At 52.1% G+C, this 20,988-nt stretch overlaps 10 protein-coding genes across 10 annotated transcripts; 6 read left to right on the top strand and 4 right to left on the bottom strand.

Annotated features, from left to right (window-relative positions):
- Positions 1-172: 172 nt before the first annotated feature.
- On the bottom strand, positions 173-935 carry ACET3X_008599 (60S ribosomal protein uL23; the record flags this gene model as incomplete). The annotated part of the gene is made up of 4 exons (XM_069454790.1): positions 173-503; positions 554-603; positions 697-752; positions 911-935. The coding sequence occupies 4 exons, from the start codon at positions 933-935 to the stop codon at positions 173-175; spliced, it is 462 nt and encodes a 153-aa protein (XP_069304201.1).
- A 262-nt stretch (positions 936-1,197) lies between these two features.
- Positions 1,198-2,001, top strand: ACET3X_008598 (uncharacterized protein; the record flags this gene model as incomplete). Its single annotated transcript, XM_069454789.1, has 1 exon — positions 1,198-2,001. One exon carries the CDS (start codon positions 1,198-1,200, stop codon positions 1,999-2,001), a length of 804 nt encoding a protein of 267 aa, XP_069304200.1.
- A 1,877-nt stretch (positions 2,002-3,878) lies between these two features.
- On the top strand, positions 3,879-4,616 carry ACET3X_008597 (uncharacterized protein; the record flags this gene model as incomplete). Its single annotated transcript, XM_069454788.1, has 2 exons — positions 3,879-4,165; positions 4,223-4,616. The coding sequence occupies 2 exons, from the start codon at positions 3,879-3,881 to the stop codon at positions 4,614-4,616; spliced, it is 681 nt and encodes a 226-aa protein (XP_069304199.1).
- A 746-nt stretch (positions 4,617-5,362) lies between these two features.
- ACET3X_008596 (uncharacterized protein) lies at positions 5,363-7,388 on the bottom strand (the record flags this gene model as incomplete). Its single annotated transcript, XM_069454787.1, has 7 exons — positions 5,363-5,572; positions 5,621-5,763; positions 5,822-5,941; positions 5,989-6,543; positions 6,590-6,623; positions 6,685-7,332; positions 7,380-7,388. 7 exons carry the CDS (start codon positions 7,386-7,388, stop codon positions 5,363-5,365), a joined length of 1,719 nt encoding a protein of 572 aa, XP_069304198.1.
- Positions 7,389-8,564: 1,176 nt separating this feature from the next.
- ACET3X_008595 (uncharacterized protein) lies at positions 8,565-10,002 on the bottom strand (the record flags this gene model as incomplete). The annotated part of the gene is made up of 3 exons (XM_069454786.1): positions 8,565-8,688; positions 8,743-9,528; positions 9,575-10,002. The coding sequence occupies 3 exons, from the start codon at positions 10,000-10,002 to the stop codon at positions 8,565-8,567; spliced, it is 1,338 nt and encodes a 445-aa protein (XP_069304197.1).
- An 811-nt stretch (positions 10,003-10,813) lies between these two features.
- On the top strand, positions 10,814-12,096 carry ACET3X_008594 (uncharacterized protein; the record flags this gene model as incomplete). Its single annotated transcript, XM_069454785.1, has 2 exons — positions 10,814-10,946; positions 11,000-12,096. The coding sequence occupies 2 exons, from the start codon at positions 10,814-10,816 to the stop codon at positions 12,094-12,096; spliced, it is 1,230 nt and encodes a 409-aa protein (XP_069304196.1).
- A 479-nt stretch (positions 12,097-12,575) lies between these two features.
- ACET3X_008593 (uncharacterized protein) lies at positions 12,576-14,081 on the bottom strand (the record flags this gene model as incomplete). Its single annotated transcript, XM_069454784.1, has 4 exons — positions 12,576-12,653; positions 12,710-13,188; positions 13,255-13,855; positions 13,920-14,081. 4 exons carry the CDS (start codon positions 14,079-14,081, stop codon positions 12,576-12,578), a joined length of 1,320 nt encoding a protein of 439 aa, XP_069304195.1.
- Positions 14,082-14,260: 179 nt separating this feature from the next.
- ACET3X_008592 (uncharacterized protein) lies at positions 14,261-15,643 on the top strand. The gene is made up of 2 exons (XM_069454782.1): positions 14,261-14,512; positions 14,574-15,643. Exons 1-2 carry the CDS (start codon positions 14,360-14,362, stop codon positions 15,387-15,389), a joined length of 969 nt encoding a protein of 322 aa, XP_069304194.1. The 5' UTR covers positions 14,261-14,359; the 3' UTR covers positions 15,390-15,643.
- A 309-nt stretch (positions 15,644-15,952) lies between these two features.
- Positions 15,953-17,788, top strand: ACET3X_008591 (uncharacterized protein; the record flags this gene model as incomplete). The annotated part of the gene is made up of 1 exon (XM_069454781.1): positions 15,953-17,788. The coding sequence occupies one exon, from the start codon at positions 15,953-15,955 to the stop codon at positions 17,786-17,788; it is 1,836 nt and encodes a 611-aa protein (XP_069304193.1).
- A 617-nt stretch (positions 17,789-18,405) lies between these two features.
- ACET3X_008590 (uncharacterized protein) lies at positions 18,406-20,493 on the top strand (the record flags this gene model as incomplete). The annotated part of the gene is made up of 2 exons (XM_069454780.1): positions 18,406-18,563; positions 18,624-20,493. The coding sequence occupies 2 exons, from the start codon at positions 18,406-18,408 to the stop codon at positions 20,491-20,493; spliced, it is 2,028 nt and encodes a 675-aa protein (XP_069304192.1).
- Between the last annotated feature and the right edge of the window lie 495 nt (positions 20,494-20,988).

Raw genomic sequence — 20,988 nt, 5'->3', positions numbered from 1 at the left:
TAATTAAGGACCAAGTCCAACTTGGCGTCATGTGGAAATCTGATTCATTCGAGTCACCGTGACTACGTTTATCCCATGAACGCCCGCCATGCATATCACATCGCTTTTCAATTGCCGGGTATAACCAGACCCCATCATAACTTTGCCTTCCCTTTTTACAGAGACCACCTCTTTAAACAATGGCGAGCTTGGTAGCCGCAATGTCGAGAGCGTCGACATCGGCAGTGAGGCGGCAGAAAGCCTTCTTGGAGCCGTCAGGGCGGATCAGGGTGTTGATCTTGACGCAGCTGACGTCGTACTGCTTCTTGAGGGCGGCGGCGATTTGGCGCTTGTTGGCCTTGACGTTGCAGATGAAGACGAGGGTGTTGTTCTCCTCAATCTTCTTCATGGCGGACTCGGTGTTGAGAGGGTGGATGAGAACCTTCTCAGCGTCCATGCGGGGGGCATGGGGGACCGACTTGCGAGGGTACTTGCCGGCGCGGGACAGCTCGAGGGTCTTGGGGCTGCGCATGTGTTAGCAGGCAAAATTTTGCTGTAGTGGAATCGGGCATACCGGTGGAAGCTGGTGTTCTTCCTGATCGCGCGCTTCTTGTTCGCATACGACTGTCATCTCGTTAATTGTGCCCATCACACGAGAAGTACAGCCCGTCAGAGGTATGTTTCTGACACGACTCAAGAGGATCAAGGGAGGCTTACGCCACGGAGAGCGGCCTTAGCAGCAGCATTGGCCTGCTTGCCAGTCTTGGTAGGGGCTGCGGTTGATGTTAGCCATGAGCGCAAAATGAGGGTAGCTGATCGAGGCGCATTCGCAAAGTTCCCCTTCCGACAGGCTGCTGCCACGGTCCGGTGCCACTTCACGACAGGTACGCTCTTTCTCGATTTCGCGATTGTGCTGCTTGCGAAGACATACTCTTGGATGCGGCCTTGGGTCCCATTTTGGCGGTTTGGTTGGTCCTGGTGTTAGTGTCGAGAGTCGCAGTCGAAAAGTCGTGGTTTTTGCTCCAGGCGAAAGTCGTCTGTGGGAAGAAAGCACGCTAGTGCACTAGCGCCAAATCCTTGCATCTGAACGCTCGGCGTCTCTCAACCATCACTTTACCTTGGCCATGTGACTGCGACAACACAAGAGGCATGGCCGTCAAAAAGCGCCAAAAGACTCTGTCGCATGGCCGACCACCCATCAGCAAACCGAAAGAGCGCATGACCTCTGAGCGCTCCAGGACCATTATCCGCACCCATCACCGACTGCAGAAGGAGCATGCGGCAGCTTTGAAAAGAGGAGATTTGAAGTCAGCAGAAGAGCTTGCACGCGCTATCGAGAGGAATGGGGGAATAAAGACCTATCAGGCTGCAAGCAAGCAAGGCCAGGCGAAAGATAGGGGAGGCGACTCCAGCAAGTTGTTGGTGGAATGGCTGCAACAATCCAAGGTCTTGGACCCGAAAGCACGAGATCGGCGCAGTACTGGCAACGCCAAACTCAGATGTCTCGAGGTTGGAGCTTTGTCGACCAAAAATGAGATCTCCAAGTACTCAAGCGCCATCGACATGACCAGAATCGATTTGAACAGCCAGGGTCCAGGTATCGAAAAACAGGATTTCATGGAGCGACCACTTCCTACGTGCAACGACGAGCGCTTCGATATCATTTCTCTGTCGTTGGTGCTCAACTACGTACCGGATGCTGTTGGTCGAGGGGAGATGTTGAAACGCATCACAGAGTTCTTGCGAAAGAGCAGTGTGCCGGCACAGGCCTCAGAATCATTCTTGCCAGCATTGTTCTTTGTCCTGCCATTACCATGTGTCGACAACTCGCGATACCTTGATGAACAGTTGTTCTTGCGGATCATGGGCGACTTGGGCTTTACGATGAAGTTGAGCAAGAACACTTCCAAGTTGTGTTACTACCTGTTCACTTTAACAGGTGAGCTACAAGTCAAGAGGGTCGAGAAGAAGAAGATCAGAGACGGGCCAGGAATGAACAACTTTTGCGTTGTTGTGGAATGAATTTCCCAACGACGACAACAATAATAGAACGAGATTGGATGTACTTGGCGGTCACTATTACAGCAAGCGCTCACGAAGGACCAATGTGCGCTCGAACGCAGGTCATTTACCCGACGTTTTTCCGCCGACCAGACGAGAGATGAAAACAGGGGTTGCAGCGTACGATCCAGGTCGGTGTTGAAGAAACTGAGCTACATCACTTACTGAAGGGTCCAAGGCTGCAGAACTGTCCCCGATAACACTTCGTGTCTTCGCGAAGGAATGCTTGCCAAGAAAAAGCTAGTCGTAGACACTATCGATTTCTTGTAGTTGGCGTCCCGATTGGAGCCTTATTACGGCGCAAAAGATGCATTTGGACACGTCGGCGTACAGGTTGTCATGCCCGGCGAACGGGCTACATGACAGCGGGTGAGCCCCAGGATCACAAGCGTTCCGTCGACCACATGCGGCTCCATGGAGATCCCTACTATGGTCTTGGGCCACATGATTGTGAGTGGAAACACGCTGAATCGGTCCTTATTCGGGTGCCTTGCTAGCGTCTCTACTTACAAATTTTTAGTATACAGTCCTCTCTCTAGTTAAGATGCGTACTACCTTTTCTTTACTATCCCTTTCTCGTTCCAAGCCTTTCGTTACTCGCAGATAGCGAGAATCTGCCTCCACTCGTTGCTCTCCTGTCTCCACAAGAGCCTTCGGCTCAACCCGTGAATTGTCTATCAACAACATCATTTACTATCTTTCTCTGTCATTTGCTGTGTACCTCTACTAGAGCTTACATGTAATCTCTATACCCCGTACTAGCAGTCTATACTCTGTAAAGAAAGAAAACTAAGAAATAAGCTCTTATTCAGAGGCTTTTCCCGTGCCGCTCTACTTGCTTAGAAGAACGCTTGCTTATAGTCTACAAATAAATTTTGGTCAGGACTGTGACGTGGTCAAAGCTGGAATCATACTTGAGAACTTCGTCGCTCACAATGTCGTGGGTATCTACCGAATCGACAATATCCACCGGACCATCGCCGGACTATCGCCGGACCACCTTCGGTATCTTTGTGTAATGGACGGGTTCTAGATCCAGTGTGAGGGACCAAATGTATCAGCCCGCCGAAAAAAAGACCCGAAGTGCTACAAACCGTTTACTTGTAACGCGTACAGGGCTTCCTTACCGAGATAGGTAGTAGCGCATCTGCATGCTCTGTGCTCAGCGCCCCATCGTGCGACTGTGTAACGCTGTAGAACATCGCTTCCAGTGTTTGAAACGCGTATTATTTTTTCGACAGCGCCTCTCAATTTTGCTCGTTATATCGCCGCCTTTTCATCTCCATCATGTGTGGTCTCCATTTAGCGCATCCTTCGTCGCAGCACCTCGTCACCCACAATCCCTTTAACCCATCATACCAAGCACTACACAAGCTTTTTTGAAACACACTCAGATCTGTTTTAGCGCTAAACGCCAGTCTCTGAGTGGACGCATATTACTGGGTTAAGGCCGGCAAGAGGCGAGATGCGCGCAGGCTCGAGACGGGGCTCTTCTCTACGGTGTCCGGGGGGTCCCGACACCCGAGTTGAACTTGTGATGAGCACTCGTGATGGGCTTATTGCGCTTCCTTCCGGGCGCAAATTTCCACATTTTGATTTCCTGTTAGGTGAGTAAAGTAGAGCGAGATGTTAGCGCTATTTGAGGGCTATATCTAGTAGGGTGAGGACGCTCTTTGGAAGTGTATCAAGCTTCTAGATACTTTCACTTACAAAGTCGAGCTTCAACCACTTCAATCACTCTTTCTTCGCAAGCCATTGAGCTGCTGCCATCCATTGCAAAGATCTTTCGCATTCATTTCAACAAGTCGTCGCTGCGTATCCACGTTCCGTCAGAAATCATGAAGTCCACCTTCTTCTCTCTCCTCTCCATTGCTGCCGCGGTGCACGCATCCCCCGCCGCTCCCCTAGCCTCACGTGCGATCAAGAGTGGCGAGGCCACTTTCTACGGCGGTAACACCCAGGGCGGCATGTGCTCTCTCACTGGCTACACGCTCCCCGCTGGTGTTTACGGCACCGCGCTCTCTGATTCCAACTGGGAAGGGGCTAGTAACTGCGGTGTCTGCGTTCAAGTAACAGGCCCGAGTGGAAAAAAGATCAAGGCGATGGTTACCGACCAATGCCCTGGGTAAGTCATCTCTACGAACAAGCTTGATATATATCACCATACTAACTTCAGTCTCAGATGCGGTCCCAACCACCTCGACCTCTACACGGATGCCTTTGGTGCGCTCGCCGAGCTGCAAAAGGGTATCATCAACGTCTCCTGGGACGTCATACCATGTGGAATCACCACACCCATTGTGCTCAAGAACAAGGAGGGAACCAGCAGGTGGTGGTTCAGCATGCAAGTCATGAACTCCAACGTGCCCGTCTCCAAGCTCGAAGTCTCCACCAATGGTGGCGCGACATGGCAGGCTACCACTCGCCAACCGTACAACTTCTTTGAGAAGCAGACTGGTTTCGGTACGGACGTCGTTGATATCAAGGTTACTAGCAAAAGTGGTCAGAGCATCATTGTCAAGAACGTTAGCATTGCTGCGAACACCAGGAAGACTGGTGGTAGCAACTTTGCTTGAGTGTCGGTTTAACAACGGAGGTTGAGGACACATATATGAATACATATATGGTTATCGGCTATGGTGGAGATGGTGTTGCGGAAGTTGTGTAAGTGTCGGTTTAAAATGGTGGGGTTTACTTCGAATTTGGATGACGGATTACTCTTCTCATGGCGGATGATGTTTGATGGTTACCTTTCATCACTCCTTGATTCGCTTCCCATTATCTTCATTGTATATATTTCTTGCAGCGTAGGCTGCCGTTGCTACATGATTCCAACAATAAAGTAGCATTGTTTTTATCTTTTACTCTTTGTATGCCATCATGTGATCGATCTTTCCCACTCGCTGTGGTATCTTTGAGTGGCTCAAGTTTGGAATCAGGGTGTTTGTGTTGTTCGCTGTGCAGATAAAGTACACTATATGCTTCAAACCGCGTGAAGGTTCTTCTGAGCCACACAATAGTCGTGGAGACTCAACTGCTCGATGCCATTGGTGCTTGGCGCTTATAAGAAGATCGACTTAAGCAGCCGGGCGATCATAACGATCGTCCAGAAGCCTGCCGTGGCTCCAAAATACGCCAGATTCGCGGAGAGAAAACTGGAGAAGAGCGATTCTAGACTACATGAAATGTGGACCATCGGGCGGCACGGCAAACGTTAATGGGACCGTGGCAAACTTCTGTATGGTATCTGCTACTCCTGTCTAACGTCAACATGCAAGATTCCGCTCGCATGCAGTAGGTTTTTTATGTTTTGTACCTTTTCTCAGAACAAGTGGGTAGTCTGAACATCCCCTACAAACGGCTCGTTAAGGAACCAGAAATCGTCCAACATCCACTCTGATGTCTCACCGAAGTCAAAGGCATCGATGCGCAGCCCAGCATCGGCGAAAGAATCTGTTGATAGTACTTCAGCGGAGTGGCCAGGGTGGCCTTTGATTTGTTGAGCTATGCGTGGTGCATCTTGGAGCAAAACCTATCTGGCGTCAGCATGATAGAGCTGCCTAGACTGTCAGAAACTCACCTCATTTGCCGGAGGCTCTTCACTAGTATCTTTTTGAGAAAGCATCTTGTACAACAAGCTTGATACACGATCTATCGCCTGAAGCTTGGTCGCATCGGATCGTGATGGTTCGAATTGCAAACTGGCCAATCCCACTGCAGCACCTGTATATTGCTTATGAGTCTCATAACAAACAGAAGTCGTATTAGGGGCAATTCATACTCAGCACCCAATGCTGCTGGCCTCCACGACCTGCTAGCATGACTTTCTCTTCTTGCAGACGAAGTGCTTGTTGCACGTAACTATCCAGTGTGGTCTTGGCAACCTGCGCTACCATAATATCTAGACTGACGTTAGCCGCATATGCAGGCAGAGAGAAAGGAACATACCATTGACCTCATTCGCATAGTAAGCGACATGGCAAACCAATAGCGCAGCTCTATAGTAGTCGCTGCGGGTACAACATAGTGCGAGGTTTGAAGATGCCGTCAGAGCCGTGTGCAGATCCGTTGTTGCAGCAGCGGCCTCCAGCAATGCAATGCTCGAGTATCGACGCTCTGTGTTTAGTGTTGCTCCTGCATCAGCAGTATTCGCGGCATACAAGATCACTAACAGCTGTCGAAGCTGAAGGTCGAGAAGTGTGCGCGCCTGGAGAGATTCCGGATCTACCCAGTTGGGAATGTTCTGGATATATTCCTGGATAGCGTTGGCATGTGACAGAGTATCCTGGAAGCTGAGCCTTGATTGCAAGCTGTTCGTTAGAGCACATAGGCTCAAACGTAAGTTAAGCGATCTCGCGGAGATGAAGAGGAAAGATGTATCAGTGAATATCTCCACTGGCTCTGATGGCGGAAGTTCCTCCGAGCTGGGAGACAATTGCGCATCATTAAAGTTACCAGGTGTGACACAATCAGATTCGAGTCTGGAAACCATTGATGGTGTACCTGCGAGAATGTTAGGAAGCTCGATACTCATTCCAGACGTCTTTACCTTTGTCGATGGATGCCTGTAGTTCTATTTCCACCTAAGTAAGTTGTTCAAATCAGCATAGTTCTCGTATCCTCTTGCTCATACAATCTACTAACAGATGTTGCCCACAGCCTTCGCCGCATTTCTCCTTCGAACGGAGAGCAGCGGTCACCAAAGTGAACAGGGTCCCTGTGCATTCCACATGAGATCATGATTCCGATGTGTGCTTGTACCTCGTGGTAATAGTCTTTCACCTTGTGCGAGGTTGCTGCAAGGGCCAGCAAACGCAGGCATCTCACTTGGAGTGAGGCAAGTGTTCGGTGCTTGCTGCTTTGCCGCCTCAGCCAAGCTTCGCAAGCTTTGATCCACAAGACTGCCTGAGTGTGAAGTGTAGAACCGTTGCGGCTATAGTGCGGGCTTCCGTTGGTAGAGATGCAGATCGTGCACGCTAATATTGAGAGTACGATAGCATCCATGTCTGTAATACCAGGCTTTTCGTCATCCCAGTATCGCTCATATGCGTCCTGGAATGTCGGTATATGCAAGATTCTGTACGTCGTCTCAAAGGTATTGAAGTACTTTTGTATCAGCCGATCGGTAGTTGATCGATCTGGAAGAAGATCTCTCAAGTTCGAAACGGTTACGATTCGATAAGATGATCTGTCTGTGCTGGTCGTCTTGCCAACAGCCATCATGTCTTGAGCTAACCGCTGAGCGGTCGAGTTGTGGTAGACGTTTTTCATGAATGCGCGAAGCTCCGGGAACTGTCCGAGTCAGCAACCCTACAGCTCGGTTTTGATGGTACACTCACATAAGCCATTATGGATGTCGGCGAAGAAGGTCCATAGTAGAAGCTTCCATAATGACGCCCCTTAAGAAAACCTCTCGGAGACGTCGTACTGGACGAAGTATCATTCGTTTTTCCAGTGGAGCGTAATGCTTCTAGTGAAACATTCTTCTGAACCAGTAACTGCTGCTCCAGGAGAGCTACTTGTCGTTCAAGATGCTTTACTCGGTCTTGAGCCGTTATATCCGATCTGGCAAACTCCGATGGGTTGAACAATTTCGGAACGTCAAGATACGACTGCGGTGCTTCTTCAGCCCTGGCAGCTGCTGCATGGGATACAAAATCTCTTCGTCTTTTGGATGGTCGCTCGGTCAAGCCCTCTGGGTGAGGGGTCTGGTGTTCTGTTTCGTAAGCGCACGCCTCTGTAATACCACCCTTGATGCATCTGTCGCAAGGTAGTTTCCTGTCGCATCTCAACTTCCTCCTCCGACAATCATTGCACGAAAGAACAGCTCGCTGTCTCCTTTGAGCTTGGGGTTTGTTCATTCTTTCCGATGCGGCAATTGGGAACAAGCAGAGTGCATAGTGGGAGTGAGGAAGAAACGCTGAACGGTCATCTCGGACTTTGGCCTCGGAGATGACCACAACGCCGAAGAAGTCGGAGAAGGCAACGTTGCGAAGGACTCAGTTGTACCGTGGCTACTGTGGAGGAGATACGACAACCGCAATGACGGATGTCGGACGTTGTTTAGAGTTGAGTGGTAGAGCCCAGGTTTTCCGCAGATGAGGACCTCCCCTATGTGCTCTCTCGGAGATATCGTGATCAGCGCTATTCTTATCCCCGCGCATTCCTAACTCAACAGCCAAAGGCAGTGACAAACCAATGCACAATCAACGTAAATCGATGTATAGATTTCACTCGAACATGTTTGAATTTCAGTAGAAAAAGGATGGGTGATGAATAGATTGTATCCGCTACCCAAGTGTCAGCCCAGACCCACGCTGGATATTGATGGCCATACGTTCGTGCGTCGTATTCAGGATATCGTTACTGATGAACCATCACACACACTAGTGACAGAGAATTTTCTTAAAATCACGCTTCTCTGGCATATCTGTTCGGTATAGAGGCATGGTCTTCGTAACCCGTGCTATCATCACCCTTGATTAACTAAGCATGAAGCAGAAGTCTACAACAACATCTTTTCTCTATCGAGGCTGGACGGCCGGAAAGTAACGGGGACCCGAGTAACCGTAGAACTGGACGCTTTCAATATCGATGTTGCCGTCGTGTTTCGGGCTCCAGAGCTTGAGCAAGACATGTCTTCCAGAACTGCAAGACGTGTTAATGTCCAAGTGATTCTCAACGCCATGCATTTCAACTTACATTGCAGGATGGAACTTGATTGTGATTTTGTTCTTGTTCTTTTCGATGAAAAACCGGGCATGCGGAGGGATGACTGCCTCGGCGGTGGGTTCGGAGGGTTCGATACGGCTGGGTGTAGCTACACGAGCGGCTCGGAGGGGCTCGATATAGCGCTCTCTACGATCTCGCCATTCGCTATATGTGCTGTAGTCGAGAGCGGGTGCGCGGCGCAGTGGGCCAAGGCGTGGAACAATCTCATCGTCGTCGTCGGTGTCGGCCTCCCAGCGGTTGTTTCTCCGAATGCGGTCGGCCATGATGGCAGCACTAGGTTGTTCTTCGTTTGAGTCTGATTCTTCGTCCTCGCTAGCAGCAGTGGTGATGGTGAAGGGTGGGGGAGTGGGTGCGGATATGCCAGTGATGCCGCTGTGCGTGTCGTCGGCTGTGTGATCGCAGTTGTCACCGTCTGCCTCGTCTTCATGCTCTACCATCTGACGCATGATGCGCCGACGTTCAGAATCAGAACGCAAGGACGATATCCAATTCTCAGATTCAGCATTCAGCCTTTCACTGCGAAGACGGAGACTCTCGATGCGCTCCTCCATGTCTTCCTGAGTGCCCTGGCGCGAATACTGCCACACCGAGGGATCTTCGAGAGCTTCTCTGAGCGAGATGTGTTCGTTGGCCTCGATCGGAGAGCTAGGGGCAGGAGACGTGGGCGGCGAGCTGTCGTAGCGGAGGCTGTAGGCGGCGGTGCCAGACAAAAGTTCGTCTGCAGACATGGATACGAAAACGAGACCTTCCTGCACACTGGGGGTAGGTTAGCAGTGATCAAACACGAAACGGAGACACATACGGAGCCGTAAATCCACGGTCCGGTGCTCGAATGACAACCTTCTCCAGAGCAAAAGGGGCCTCGCCAATATGCTTCAGGAGAAGATTGCACTGTGCGCTTTCGCTACAGTATACACTCTTGTCGTTCCTCAACACGTTTTGGACCCTGTACAAGCCGGGTGGATTGTCCCTGCGATGCTCGCCGCCGTCGCAGCTCACAATCTCCATTCGCAGACGCCCAGGCACGACCTGGCCCTTGTGGCCGTACTTGAAGCACATGTACTCGTTGACTGCACTGGTGTCATGTTCCAGCTTCCTCCGCTTGTGTCTGCGCTCGCTGTTGATGTGTACTATGGGGCTGCGGGGCCGCGTGTGCGTGTTCGTCGTGGCAAAGGGATCGTTGATGGGTAGGCTGTTCAGCGAGTCCAGGACGTCGTTGGTAGCGTCCATGTCGGCCAAGCGTTGTTCTCGTGTGCGGGCCTGTGAGCGGCGGAGGTAGCGTTCGCTGGGGGTAGCACGGGGTCGGTTGGGATTTGCAGTGGGAGGCCGCCTCGAGAGATTATCTGCGGCATCGATGTCACGTGGAGGGCCGAACAGGCGGTGGAGTGGGCCTCTTCTGTTGGAGGTGCGAGTGCGCACGCGCCTGGCAGTGTCTCTGGGTGACGACGTCGCATCGTAAACGGCGGGCGTCGGTTCAGCTAGGGAGCGCAGCGCATTCCTCGCCGCGCTTCTCGACGGCGTGCGCGAGGCATGAGGAAAGTCAAAGCCGCCGATGGTGAAGGGGAATGCCGCGGGCGGTGGGGACGGGGACGAGGGCGGTCTGGGCATTGGTGACGTCGACGAAGCTCGCTCCCATTGAGGAGACGAGAGATGGCGCCGTGTTCAGGTTGCGGGCAGCGTCGGGACTAGCAGTGTGCGCTATGTAGACAGGGCCGAGGATAGCGTGGATGGCATTTGTCGAGGCAGATGGGGGGGGGGGGGAACAAGCAAAGGCGACCGCTTTGGGTCCCGTGTAGTTGACGCGGGGCGAGGGCAGGCTAGCCGCACGGGCCCACGAGCAGAGCCTCACAAGGTACGGGCAAAGCTACGAGGTAATGCCGTCACCGCTAGCCGTCTTTACTCGTCGGCTTCCTGCAAGACGGCGCCCTACCCCGGATTGGCCGTCGATTCTATAACCTGCACTGGTCGCGCAGTCGACAAGTCACGCCCGTTGCGCGCCTTCCCACCTCCAACGCACACCCGCTGCGCGTCTTACAACACCATGACCAATCTCACCGAGCCCTCCGCGATGCCTCCGCCCGCGACCAATGGCGCGCTGCCAGGCGCATTGCCGACCGAGGATGCAGCTGGCCAGACAGTAGCCGCCATTGCTGAAGCCGACAAAATCTCCGCTGGTACGGGCGATGCCATTGGAAACCATAGCAGCAACACTAACCTTCGCGCCCAGATGAAATCGCCCTCTACGACCGCCAGATTCGCCTCTGGGGCGTTCAAGCGCAACAGAAGATCCGCACCGCCAATATCCTGCTCGTCTCCATCAAGGCCCTCGCCAACGAAATCGCCAAGAACCTCGTCCTCGCCGGCATAGGCTCCATCACGCTTGCCGACCACCAAGTCGTGACCGAGGATGACCTGGGCGCGCAATTCTTCATCAGCGACGCCGACGTAGGCAAGAACCGCGCCGAAGCAGCGTTGCCCCAAGTGCAGAAGCTCAACCCGCGTGTCGCCGTCAAGGCACTCACCACGGACATCCGCAACGAGCAAGACCCAAACTTCTATGCAGCCTACGACATCATCATATGCACCGATATGGACTTTCTCTCCACCTCCGCCGTCAACGCTGGTGCGCGCATAGCACGCAAACCCTTCTACGCAGGCGCATCTCACGGCATGTACGGCTACATCTTCGCCGACCTGGTTGAGCACAACTTCGTCATTGAGCGCGAGAAGAGCAACCGCGACACCCAGGTTGGCGCTGAGAGCACAACGAGGAGCGTCAAGGGCGTCCAGGTCAAGAAGGAGAACGGAAAGGTGGTTGAGCTGGTCAGCAAGCAGGAGCTCTACAGTCCGCTGATGCTGGTCAAGGACAGTCCGCTCCCAGCAGACATTGCGAACAATGCCAGGAGACTGAACAAGGTTCATCCGCTGCTTACGTGCGTGCGCGCGTTATGGGAATACCAGCGCAACGGCCACGGCGTCTACCCTTCGCATACACCGACGGACCTACAGATCTTTACAACTCTCGCAAACATCAAACACAAGGAGCTCCTCCTCCCCGCCGACTCTCTCAAGGCCGAAGTCCTCCGTAGCTTCCTGCAGAACTTGGGTAGCGAACTGGCACCTGTTACAGCTTTCTTGGGCGGACAGCTAGCGCAAGACGTCATCAACGTACTCGGACAACGCGAACAGCCCATTCAGAACCTCATGTTATTTGATGGCGAGGACAGTGCAGGACCGGTATACGCACTTCATCCCATCTTCCCAGGCACACCGCTACCCATCATGTCGAGCATGCCTGTCAGCGCGCCGATCACGATAGTTTAGGCTTTAGCGGCAACGACGTGGGATGGAGTTAGCACAATCTTGCATTGCACGGTTTGCACGACGGTGATAGGAGATGCATACGAAGAAAATGTAGGAGCATGTGGGGAGCATAACACATGGTTGAGAGATACCCAATTGAAACCGCTGAATGAAAGCGAAAGACCAAAAAAGATATAAATGCTTTGAACCTCCCCCAACACTTCGTGATGATTGTGTCTATCTACTGCTTCTTCTTCTCCTCCTTCACGGCCACCTTTCCACTCTTACCAAACAGCACCCAACACAACCCCACAAACGCAAACAGAACCACGCCCACAGTACCCGCTTCGACCCACCCAGCCTTTCTCGTATCAAGCACCGGCACATCGATCCACTCCACCAACCCATCACCCTCTTCCGTCTGATTTCGTACCGCAGGCTCCACATGCATGAACCTAGTCTTCGGTCCGAACAAGCCCTCGTACCCCAAATGCGCGCGATCAAACGGATTCGACGTATGCTGAGCCCCACTGTCCGCCCGACAAGCCCAAAAGACTACAGGCCACGGGACCGGCAATCTAGTATGCGACTCCTCCTCGGCCGGCATATATCGTAAATGCAGCGGTATACTGACATTCCATTCCCCTTCCGCTATCTCACGGTGCGTCGGTAAATCTTCCCACACGTTCTCGCCTCCAGCACCAACATCTACTTTGGGGTAATCAATCTTTTCAGGTTTGGGCACGCCGAGTTCGAAGAGCGCGGCGGAGCCCCAGGCTGGGACGGCCCAGTCGGGGGCTTCGAGATCTGTAGCGCCAGATAGACTGCGGAGGCGCTTGAGGTTCTTGCTCTTGAGGAAGAGGGCGTCGGAGAATTGGTATTTGTCGATGAAGAGGTAGGAGGGGAGGGTCAGGTGCGTGTGGAGTTTGCAGGAGCGGTCAGGAGGTGTGAGGTCTTGCGCAGGGAAGGTGAGGGTTAGTGTTGGATGGAGGCCCGTGGGTTGATTGAAAGAGGTGCTGTATGTTAGGGGGTGGAGCCTGGGCTGTGCTGTTGGGTTCTCGGAGGCTTGGAGAAGGGGGTAGTGGCGAGTTGGTGTCTGGAACCGTGTGGGTTCTGCGTGTTGTTAGTGTCCCATTATTACACTGTGACGAGGGTAATATGCAAGATGGAAAGACGTACTCGGTTTCTCGTCTTGTCCAAGCACTGTCAAGAAGCCTCCGAATTGGATGTCTTCGGGATCTGCGTTTCCTTCCAGACTCAACACACCAATCTCGACCGTCGCATCTTTACTCGGCAGCCTGATCTTTTGAGTCCAGCCTTTTTCGTCTTCTCCTGCCTGTGCCCATCCAGCTGTGAGGACTACGCTCCTCGAGATGGTGTCGTAGTCTACGTCGACATAGCTTGCCGTAGCGAAGCTATTCACCGCGTTATGACACGCATGACTTCCATTCATTCCACAAAATTTCCGATTGAACGGGCCTTTCAATCTGTCAATCTCGTCCAAGTAATCGTAGTATTGCGAGGTGGTCGACATTGAGAACCGTTCCGAGAGAATAGGCATCTTGATGGAACTGGAAGATGTTGATGAACATTTCAGATCCGGAGAGATGAGAAGATGAAGTCCTGAGCATAATGCGTCTTCAGGCGTATCTGGTAGAGGCGTGAAGAAGACATGTAGACCTGGTGAAACACGTGACGTGAATGGCGGAGTGGATGCGTAAGGTCTCGGGGACGTCCAGCGTAGATGTATTTCGTGCCATTGCTGGAAGACTTTACTAATCTATGAGATGTGAGTCGGACTGGGATGAACTTCTAAGTTGAAATGGCGATGCCAAAGTACACACCTCTTCAGGCAGCTCATCTAGGCCGAGAGTGATACGGTGTTCTTTCGCTGCATCGACACTGTCCAGAGCAAAGTACGGGCCATGCTTGTCTTTGCCGACTTCAAGTTGATCGGGAGTAAACTCCTCTGGTTTCTTGACCACATAGGTGATTCGCTGTTTCATGGCTGCTGGAAGGATGGCTTCGATGTTACCCAACGCGTGATGCTCGCGATGCCATGTGAGCGGGCTGCTCTAGTCTGCATTCGGCGTTAGTGCGAGACTACCCTATTGGTGCCTCGGCGCTGCGTCATTGGCATTCACTGGCTCTGCCAGCTTCTAGAACTCAGTCTCAAGGCACAAGACGTCTCCACCGTGTCCTTTCACATGCTGTCGCCACTTGGGGGCTACTTGAAGTGCCTTGATTGTCCCTATCAATAATCCTCCGATCCATCTTGCGCAACATGCGTCTCCTCAACTTTCTTTGTCCAGCGCTGCTGGCAGCGAGCGGCGCTGATGCCCTCCGCTCTGACAAAGTCAAGCTCGCGAACATCCAGAGTCTTACGCTGCGCAAAGACCAGAAGACTTCTGCGCGACGCGTAGATCCGATACCCCAGGTACGCATCCATTCCACGCGTCCTACTGTACCCCTCCATGCAGTCTACTGACACGCTCTAGCTGAAATGCATCGGCGGTTCGGCACGCGGCCTGTATGAGCCCGACGTAATGCGCTGCAAGAACAGTGGTTCCGACTACGACGAAAACTCGATTCAATGGACCTGCACCGCCTCGCTCCCCGAAGAGTTCAAGCTCGGCTCTACCGACGTCATCTGCGAAGGCTACGATTACCCCGAAGACCCGTATATCCTGAAAGGCAGCTGTGGTGTCGAGTACCGCCTCATACTCACAGAGAAGGGGCAAGAGAAATATGGCAAGGGAAGAGGAGGATGGCACGACGACGACGACGACGAAGACCGGCGTGATGGGCCGAAGACCATGGGCGAGAAGATCGCTGGGGGACTATTCTGGATGCTGTTCGGGGGCGTTGTGCTATGGATGATATACTCTGCGCTAAGAAACCGCGCACAAGGCCCCGATGGCGGCTTAGCAGGTGGAAACAGACCTGGCTGGGGCGGCGGCGGCGGCGGTGGATGGGGAGGAGGCTACAACGATGACAACGACGACCCACCTCCACCGTACTACCCGAACAACCCGAACAACCCTAGCAATCCTAAAGCGGGTTACGGCGCGACACAGGGCTGGCGACCTGGCTTCTGGTCCGGTGCTGCCGGAGGTGCTGCGGCCGGATGGGCTGCTGGTCAGTTCGATAACAGAGGAAACAGGAACAACCAGACTGGTGGCTGGGGCGCTGGAAGCGGTAGTGGTAGTCGCTGGAACAATGGTGGTGAAGGAAGCTCAAGAAGTTCATCTGGTGACAGCTTCTCCAGTCCCAGGCATGAGAGCACTGGCTTTGGAGGGACGTCACGCAGATGACTGGCTTGCTGCTGCCACGTCGCCCAGACGTCTTTTGGAAGGGAATGTTGGTCGATAGACTTTTTACGACGTCCGCATTCAGCATCATCTTCTTCTCTTGGTCCCGTTCTGCGCTACGCAATTTCTTGACGGAACAGTTCTTCACAACACTTCAAATTTTGGCCTCCCGAACTGGAAGTGTTGCGAAGAACCATGGTACGATGAGTGGATCGCGGCTTTTTACTCTTATCACATATGCAGAATTACATGTCCCCTTTGAAAATTTTATTGTGGTTCCATGGTTCAAATCCAAAAATCTTTGGGAAAAGTTCATGTCCTAATACGATATTCGCTACCGAACAGGTCTCTACCTTGGTAGTAAGCATAGGATTTTGTCCAGATATTTTGAAATTTGCGGGCCGGATCCAAATATATAATGCTTCCTTTCTTTCTGGACTCTCTCTTCCTCCTAATTATCTCAGAGTCACAGATCTCAAAAACTCCAACGAAGGGAGTTCATGTGATTCAACATTTACGATCATACACAATCAAGTCCTCCTACTACCACCGCATCTCCGCCAACAATGGAGTCGTCTCTCAGAGGAAAAGAGCAAACGCCAACCAACACTACAGAGTTCTTCCTTATCTGTGGTGGCAGCAACCCCGAGGAGGATGTATGGCAGTTCGCCGACTTCTTCGCCATCCATCGGGAGCTCATCGGGAACTTCGGTTTCACAGGCACAGCCTGGAACATGTTTCCATACGAGGAATATTTCGAGAAGTTCAGCAAAGGGAAGCACAAAGACGAAATTTGGTTTGGCCACAAGCAGCCCGGTTACCATGTCGATCCCGCGTTCCGATTCAAGAAAGGTGACCCTACTCTGTGGAAAGATTTCGACAAGGATCAAGTTCCCAACATGGACAAGAAGATATTGCAACACATCAATCAGCGAAAGCTCCGGTCAGGCGATCGTTTCAACTTCATCTTCATTGGACACAGTTTCGAAAAGGGCGATTTTGAGGTTGGAAACCAGAGACTGCCCCGTAAGGATCTGGAGGAAGCCTTCCGGCGAATCAGTTACGACGTCCAAGTAAACATAATCGTCGCATCCTGTTGGTCCGGTAAGCTTGTGGACCAGATGAGGCAGATCGGAAGGAGACACCAGTACGTTCAGAGCTCGACGACGGCCGATCTGATGAGCTATGCCTACGCACGAAGAGTTCCTAGTGATCCCTTACGAGGCTCACCTTTCATTGCTTCAATCGTCCATTCCATGGGAGGCTGGGTAGGAGATGAGAACAAGGGTCCGAAAACTCTGGGTGAACACATCGAGCACGTCCGTAAGCACGGCGTCTGGTATGGAAAACCAGAAGCCATTCCACAGGCATACACCAACGTTGACCTACATGTGGCTGTTGTAGAAACATTCTATTCTCACTACATCCATCTGGAACCCGGTCATTCCAAACGTCGCAAGTTCGCTATGGTTGTCAATCCTGGATATCCTGCCCCGAACTCAACTTTCGGACCACACTTCCAATCTGAGGGAGCGCCAGAGGCTGCGAGAAAGGCTTTCGAGGTCATAAAGAAAGAGATAGCCTTGGTGAAACACAACTCGAACCCTGGGCATCCCCGGGACAATGGGTTTGGAACTTTAATGCAAGTTGCTGCTTCCAATGAACGGCCTATGAAGGAACGCGTGCTCTACATACGCAAAATGATGGATGCACTGAAGTGGCGTTTCCAGATGCAAGAGCGAATGATCACTATCTGGCAAAAGCTTGTGAACTACGACATTCTTTCTCCAGAGTGCATCATGAGGCGAATTGATCTAGAGAGAACCATGTCGTCTGATCCCGTCCGCATCCTCAGCGGAGCTCTTGAGCTCTTTGAATACGCACAAGACTTCGGCGATGCAGCTCGTCTTCGCACCGACAGGTTCCCTAAGGAGACGATGAGAGGACGTTTCGAAGAGCCTCTGTACTGGCTCGCCACCTTGCTGTTGCGCTGCGAGACAGACAACGTACCGGGAGTCTTTGGCTGGTTGAGGTCGACTAGACTACTCGGTGGTATAGCAGAAGATGCTGAGATCCCTGTCGACGACCTCGAGGGGATCGAGAGGCAAGACCAGAGCGCATACTTGTTATGCCCAGAGAATTCTGCGGATGCCGACTTAACCAACTGTCGCATAGGCTTCATCCTCCCTCACGGCGAAAACATCATGATCTGGGCAAGAAAGACGGCTACTCGGTACGCAGACCTCAGGAATGCTTATCTTGATCTGAACGGCCCGGATTCTTGGGAGCTGGACCAAGATTTCATTGACGAGCTGAGAGAAATGACTGAGTGGATTCCTTCCGAGTATGAGACTGTGCTGAAGAGTCAGGCAGAGGAGATGCAGGACATGAGTCTTAGGTAGAGGTTAGCGTAAGCTGGCGAATAGGTTGGGGTTTAGTTAATTTGATGACAACCACTACATAACCTATAGTGTCAATGACAATATTATGCCCATAATTCGAAAACCTGTAGCGCGTACGATTATAACACTTTGATGACCCGTCGGCTGAACGAATGTTGTTGTTGATGGAAGCTCTGGGTCATCGCCCGATGCAGGGGAAACAGCGCCGTAGCGTTCAGAAGAGTGGGGCGTACCAGGTAACATGCGTCCACATGAACGCACGCCTTTCATGCAGCCAACTGCATTGTGCAGATTTGACAATAGCATGCAGCACAGTGAATTGGGCGTTTCCGCCCACAGCCAGTATTTTCATGACCTGAGAAGCGCATGGGTCGCTATCGAACGAGGGGCTGAAAGTGACGTCACGGCATCGCTCATTCTAGATCCACCGCGGAGGTCACACGAAATCCGTAGTAAGAGAGCCAACCCGATCCAATTGTGGACCTCAAAAGCCTGGCCTGACCCCGGCTGTTATTTCATCGCCATGCAAAACTCGTACGATTTCCCTCGAACACACCATACGTCTCCGCTGTTGCCCTAGCGGAGGCTAGCCCACCTGTCTCGGAGTTATGGCCGTCATGCCAGCGCCGTCGCCTACTGCGCTTGACGATCTCCCGCCCTTGGGAACACTCGACGACTGCGCTGCCAGCAGCCTTGCATACGACTTGATCAGGTTCACGCCGGCGCCGACTGTCATTCTAGATGCATCGCTCTTCGTGCGCCATGTCTCAGATTCGTTAGTACAGCCCGAGACAGGCCTCGTCCGAGAGCTCAATCACTTGCTAACACTTCTAAGTTATGTGACCGTTTCAGAGGCAAACGATCGCGTCGAGCTTGTAGGCAGACATGCGGACGACATTTTGAACGTCAACTCTACTATCCCAGCTTTCGCTCCAGCTCGTGAACTAGTGAACACCGCATGTCGAACTGGCAAGCTTCAGCAGAGTAAGGTTGTGACAAATACAGGCATTGCCTGGAACTTACGAGCGGTCCCAATTCTACGTCAAGGAACCCTGCGTTGCATTCAAATGGAGTTTCTCGACATCACGGAGGAGCACAAGCGCCAGCTTGAATTCAGAGAACGCTCCTATCAGAATGAGACATTCCAGTTGTTGGTAGCCACTATCAAAGATTATGCCATCTTCATGCTAGACCCCGCTGGCCATGTGGCAACATGGAATGCAGGAGCCCAGGGCTTCAAGGGATACACGCCTTCCGAAATCATTGGCAGACACTTCTCAACCTTCTATTCCCAAGAAGACCGCGATAACGATAAACCATCAAGAGAATTACGAGATGCCCTCCGCGACGGAAGATGTGAAGACGAAGGCTGGCGTTTTCGCAAGGATGGCTCAAAGTTCTGGGCAAACGTGGTCATCACCCCAGTATACAAAGACAACGTTCTGCTCGGATTCTCCAAAGTCACAAGGGATCTAACGGAGAGAAAAAGAGCAGAAAACAGTCTTATCGCCGCCTACGAGGAAGCATCGAAGCTCAAATCTGAATTCTTGGCCAATATGAGTCATGAGATCCGCACGCCCATGCACGGCATGTTATCTGCATTGACGTTGCTCCTTGATACAAAGCTAGACAACAACCAGCTCGAGCTTACACGCATCATCCAAGAGTCGGGTGACGTGCTTCTGCAGTTGATCGACGACTTTTTGGACTTCAGCAAGCTCGCTTCGGGTAGCTTCTCCATCAGCAACGACATCATAAGCGTAAAGGATGTAATACAGTCTGTGTTTCGAGCACATCAGACCTGCCACAGCCCCGATGTCAAATTGGAGATCCAATTGGATGACAACCTACCAAGCTCCGCCGAAGGGGACCCTTTGCGTTACCGACAGATAATCCAGAATCTTTTGTCGAATGCAACCAAATTTACCGAGAAAGGCTACGTGCGCATTGTAGCTCGCCTACAGAAGGAGGACCAGGACTGTTCCACTATTTTGACCGAAGTGATAGACTCTGGTATTGGTGTTCCAGCAAGCGGCTCACAATCCTTATTCACCCCGTTCACGCAAATCGACAATTCCGCCACCAAGAGATACAAAGGCACAGGGCTAGGTCTGAGTATCTGCAAATCTTTGGCAGAGCTCATGGGTGGAAGTATTGGCTTTCATCCTAACCCCGAGGGTCCTGGCAGTGTCTTCTGGTTCACCGCCAAGCTCAAAAGATGCAAACAGCTAAAAGCTCTTGAAGTTCTTCAAGAAGGTATGGCTGGATTGAAGATCGCATCCCCCGCAACGGTTGACCTTACTGAAACATTGAAAACGGTTGCTGCCGACAAACGCCTCTTACTCGCCGAAGATAACGTTATCAATCGGAAAGTCATGACACGGATGCTTGCAGGTCTGGGATTTGAGAATGTAGACACGGCACCAGATGGCAAGGAAGCAGTCACTAAAGCTGTAGAAGGACCCGGATATGATCTGATTTTGATGGATGTCAACATGCCTATCCAGGATGGTCTCAGCGCTACCAAAGACATCCGAGCAAAAGGGCTACAAGTGCCAATCGTAGCTATGACAGCAAACGCCCTCAGAGGACAGGCCGAATCCTACATTGCTAAAGGCATGACGGGGTATATCGCCAAGCCAGTCGATAGAAGTCTATTGGTAAAGCTACTGCTCGGGTGCCTGTCACAGAACACTGCCGGCTGAAATGTTATCCAGAAGATGGATGTTGTCGTTCAGAAAAAGAATCATTCGTAATGCATGGGCATTCGTACACTGCAACCCGAGAGTATGCGCATACAGCAGCGTTGTTGGACGTGGCCGGCGGACTGCGATAATACGCACGACTAGGGGATACAGACAACAACCACTACCAATTAATATCACTCTGGTCTGGAGACCGAGACTTCTTCACTCGCCGATCCGCCCAACGACAAAGATGATACCTCAACACCCAAAGTTGCAACTCCATCTGGCATAGCTGTTTGGGCTCAATTCAGGCTTCGCTTTGAACATCCTCTGCTGTCTTTCGGATGCCAAGATTTTGAGGCGTTATATAAGAGACTGCTTTTACGTGTGTGGCGCTCTACCTAGCCAATGTTTCGCGGGTACGCCAACCGACAGCTCCCCCTGAGGAGCCTTCCGCCTGTACACACCAATATATCTGCGGAACACTCCTGTTGATCGCCGGCATCTTTTCGA

This window comes from Alternaria dauci, chromosome 8 (assembly GCF_042100115.1).
Source record: "Alternaria dauci strain A2016 chromosome 8, whole genome shotgun sequence".
Classification (NCBI taxonomy): Eukaryota; Fungi; Ascomycota; class Dothideomycetes; order Pleosporales; family Pleosporaceae; genus Alternaria; species Alternaria dauci.
Note: the sequence above shows the minus strand (reverse complement) of the source record. Positions and strands in the feature narration are given on the sequence as shown.

What these genes read in the sequence shown, in the direction of transcription:
- ACET3X_008592 (XM_069454782.1), top strand. Translation starts at nt 14,360, where the DNA reads ATGCGTCTCCTCAACTTTCTTTGTCCAGCGCTGCTGGCAGCGAGCGGC. An exon ending in GCGTAGATCCGATACCCCAG is followed by an intron (nt 14,513 to 14,573) that starts GTACGCATCCAT and finishes GACACGCTCTAG; the next exon opens with CTGAAATGCATCGGCGGTTC.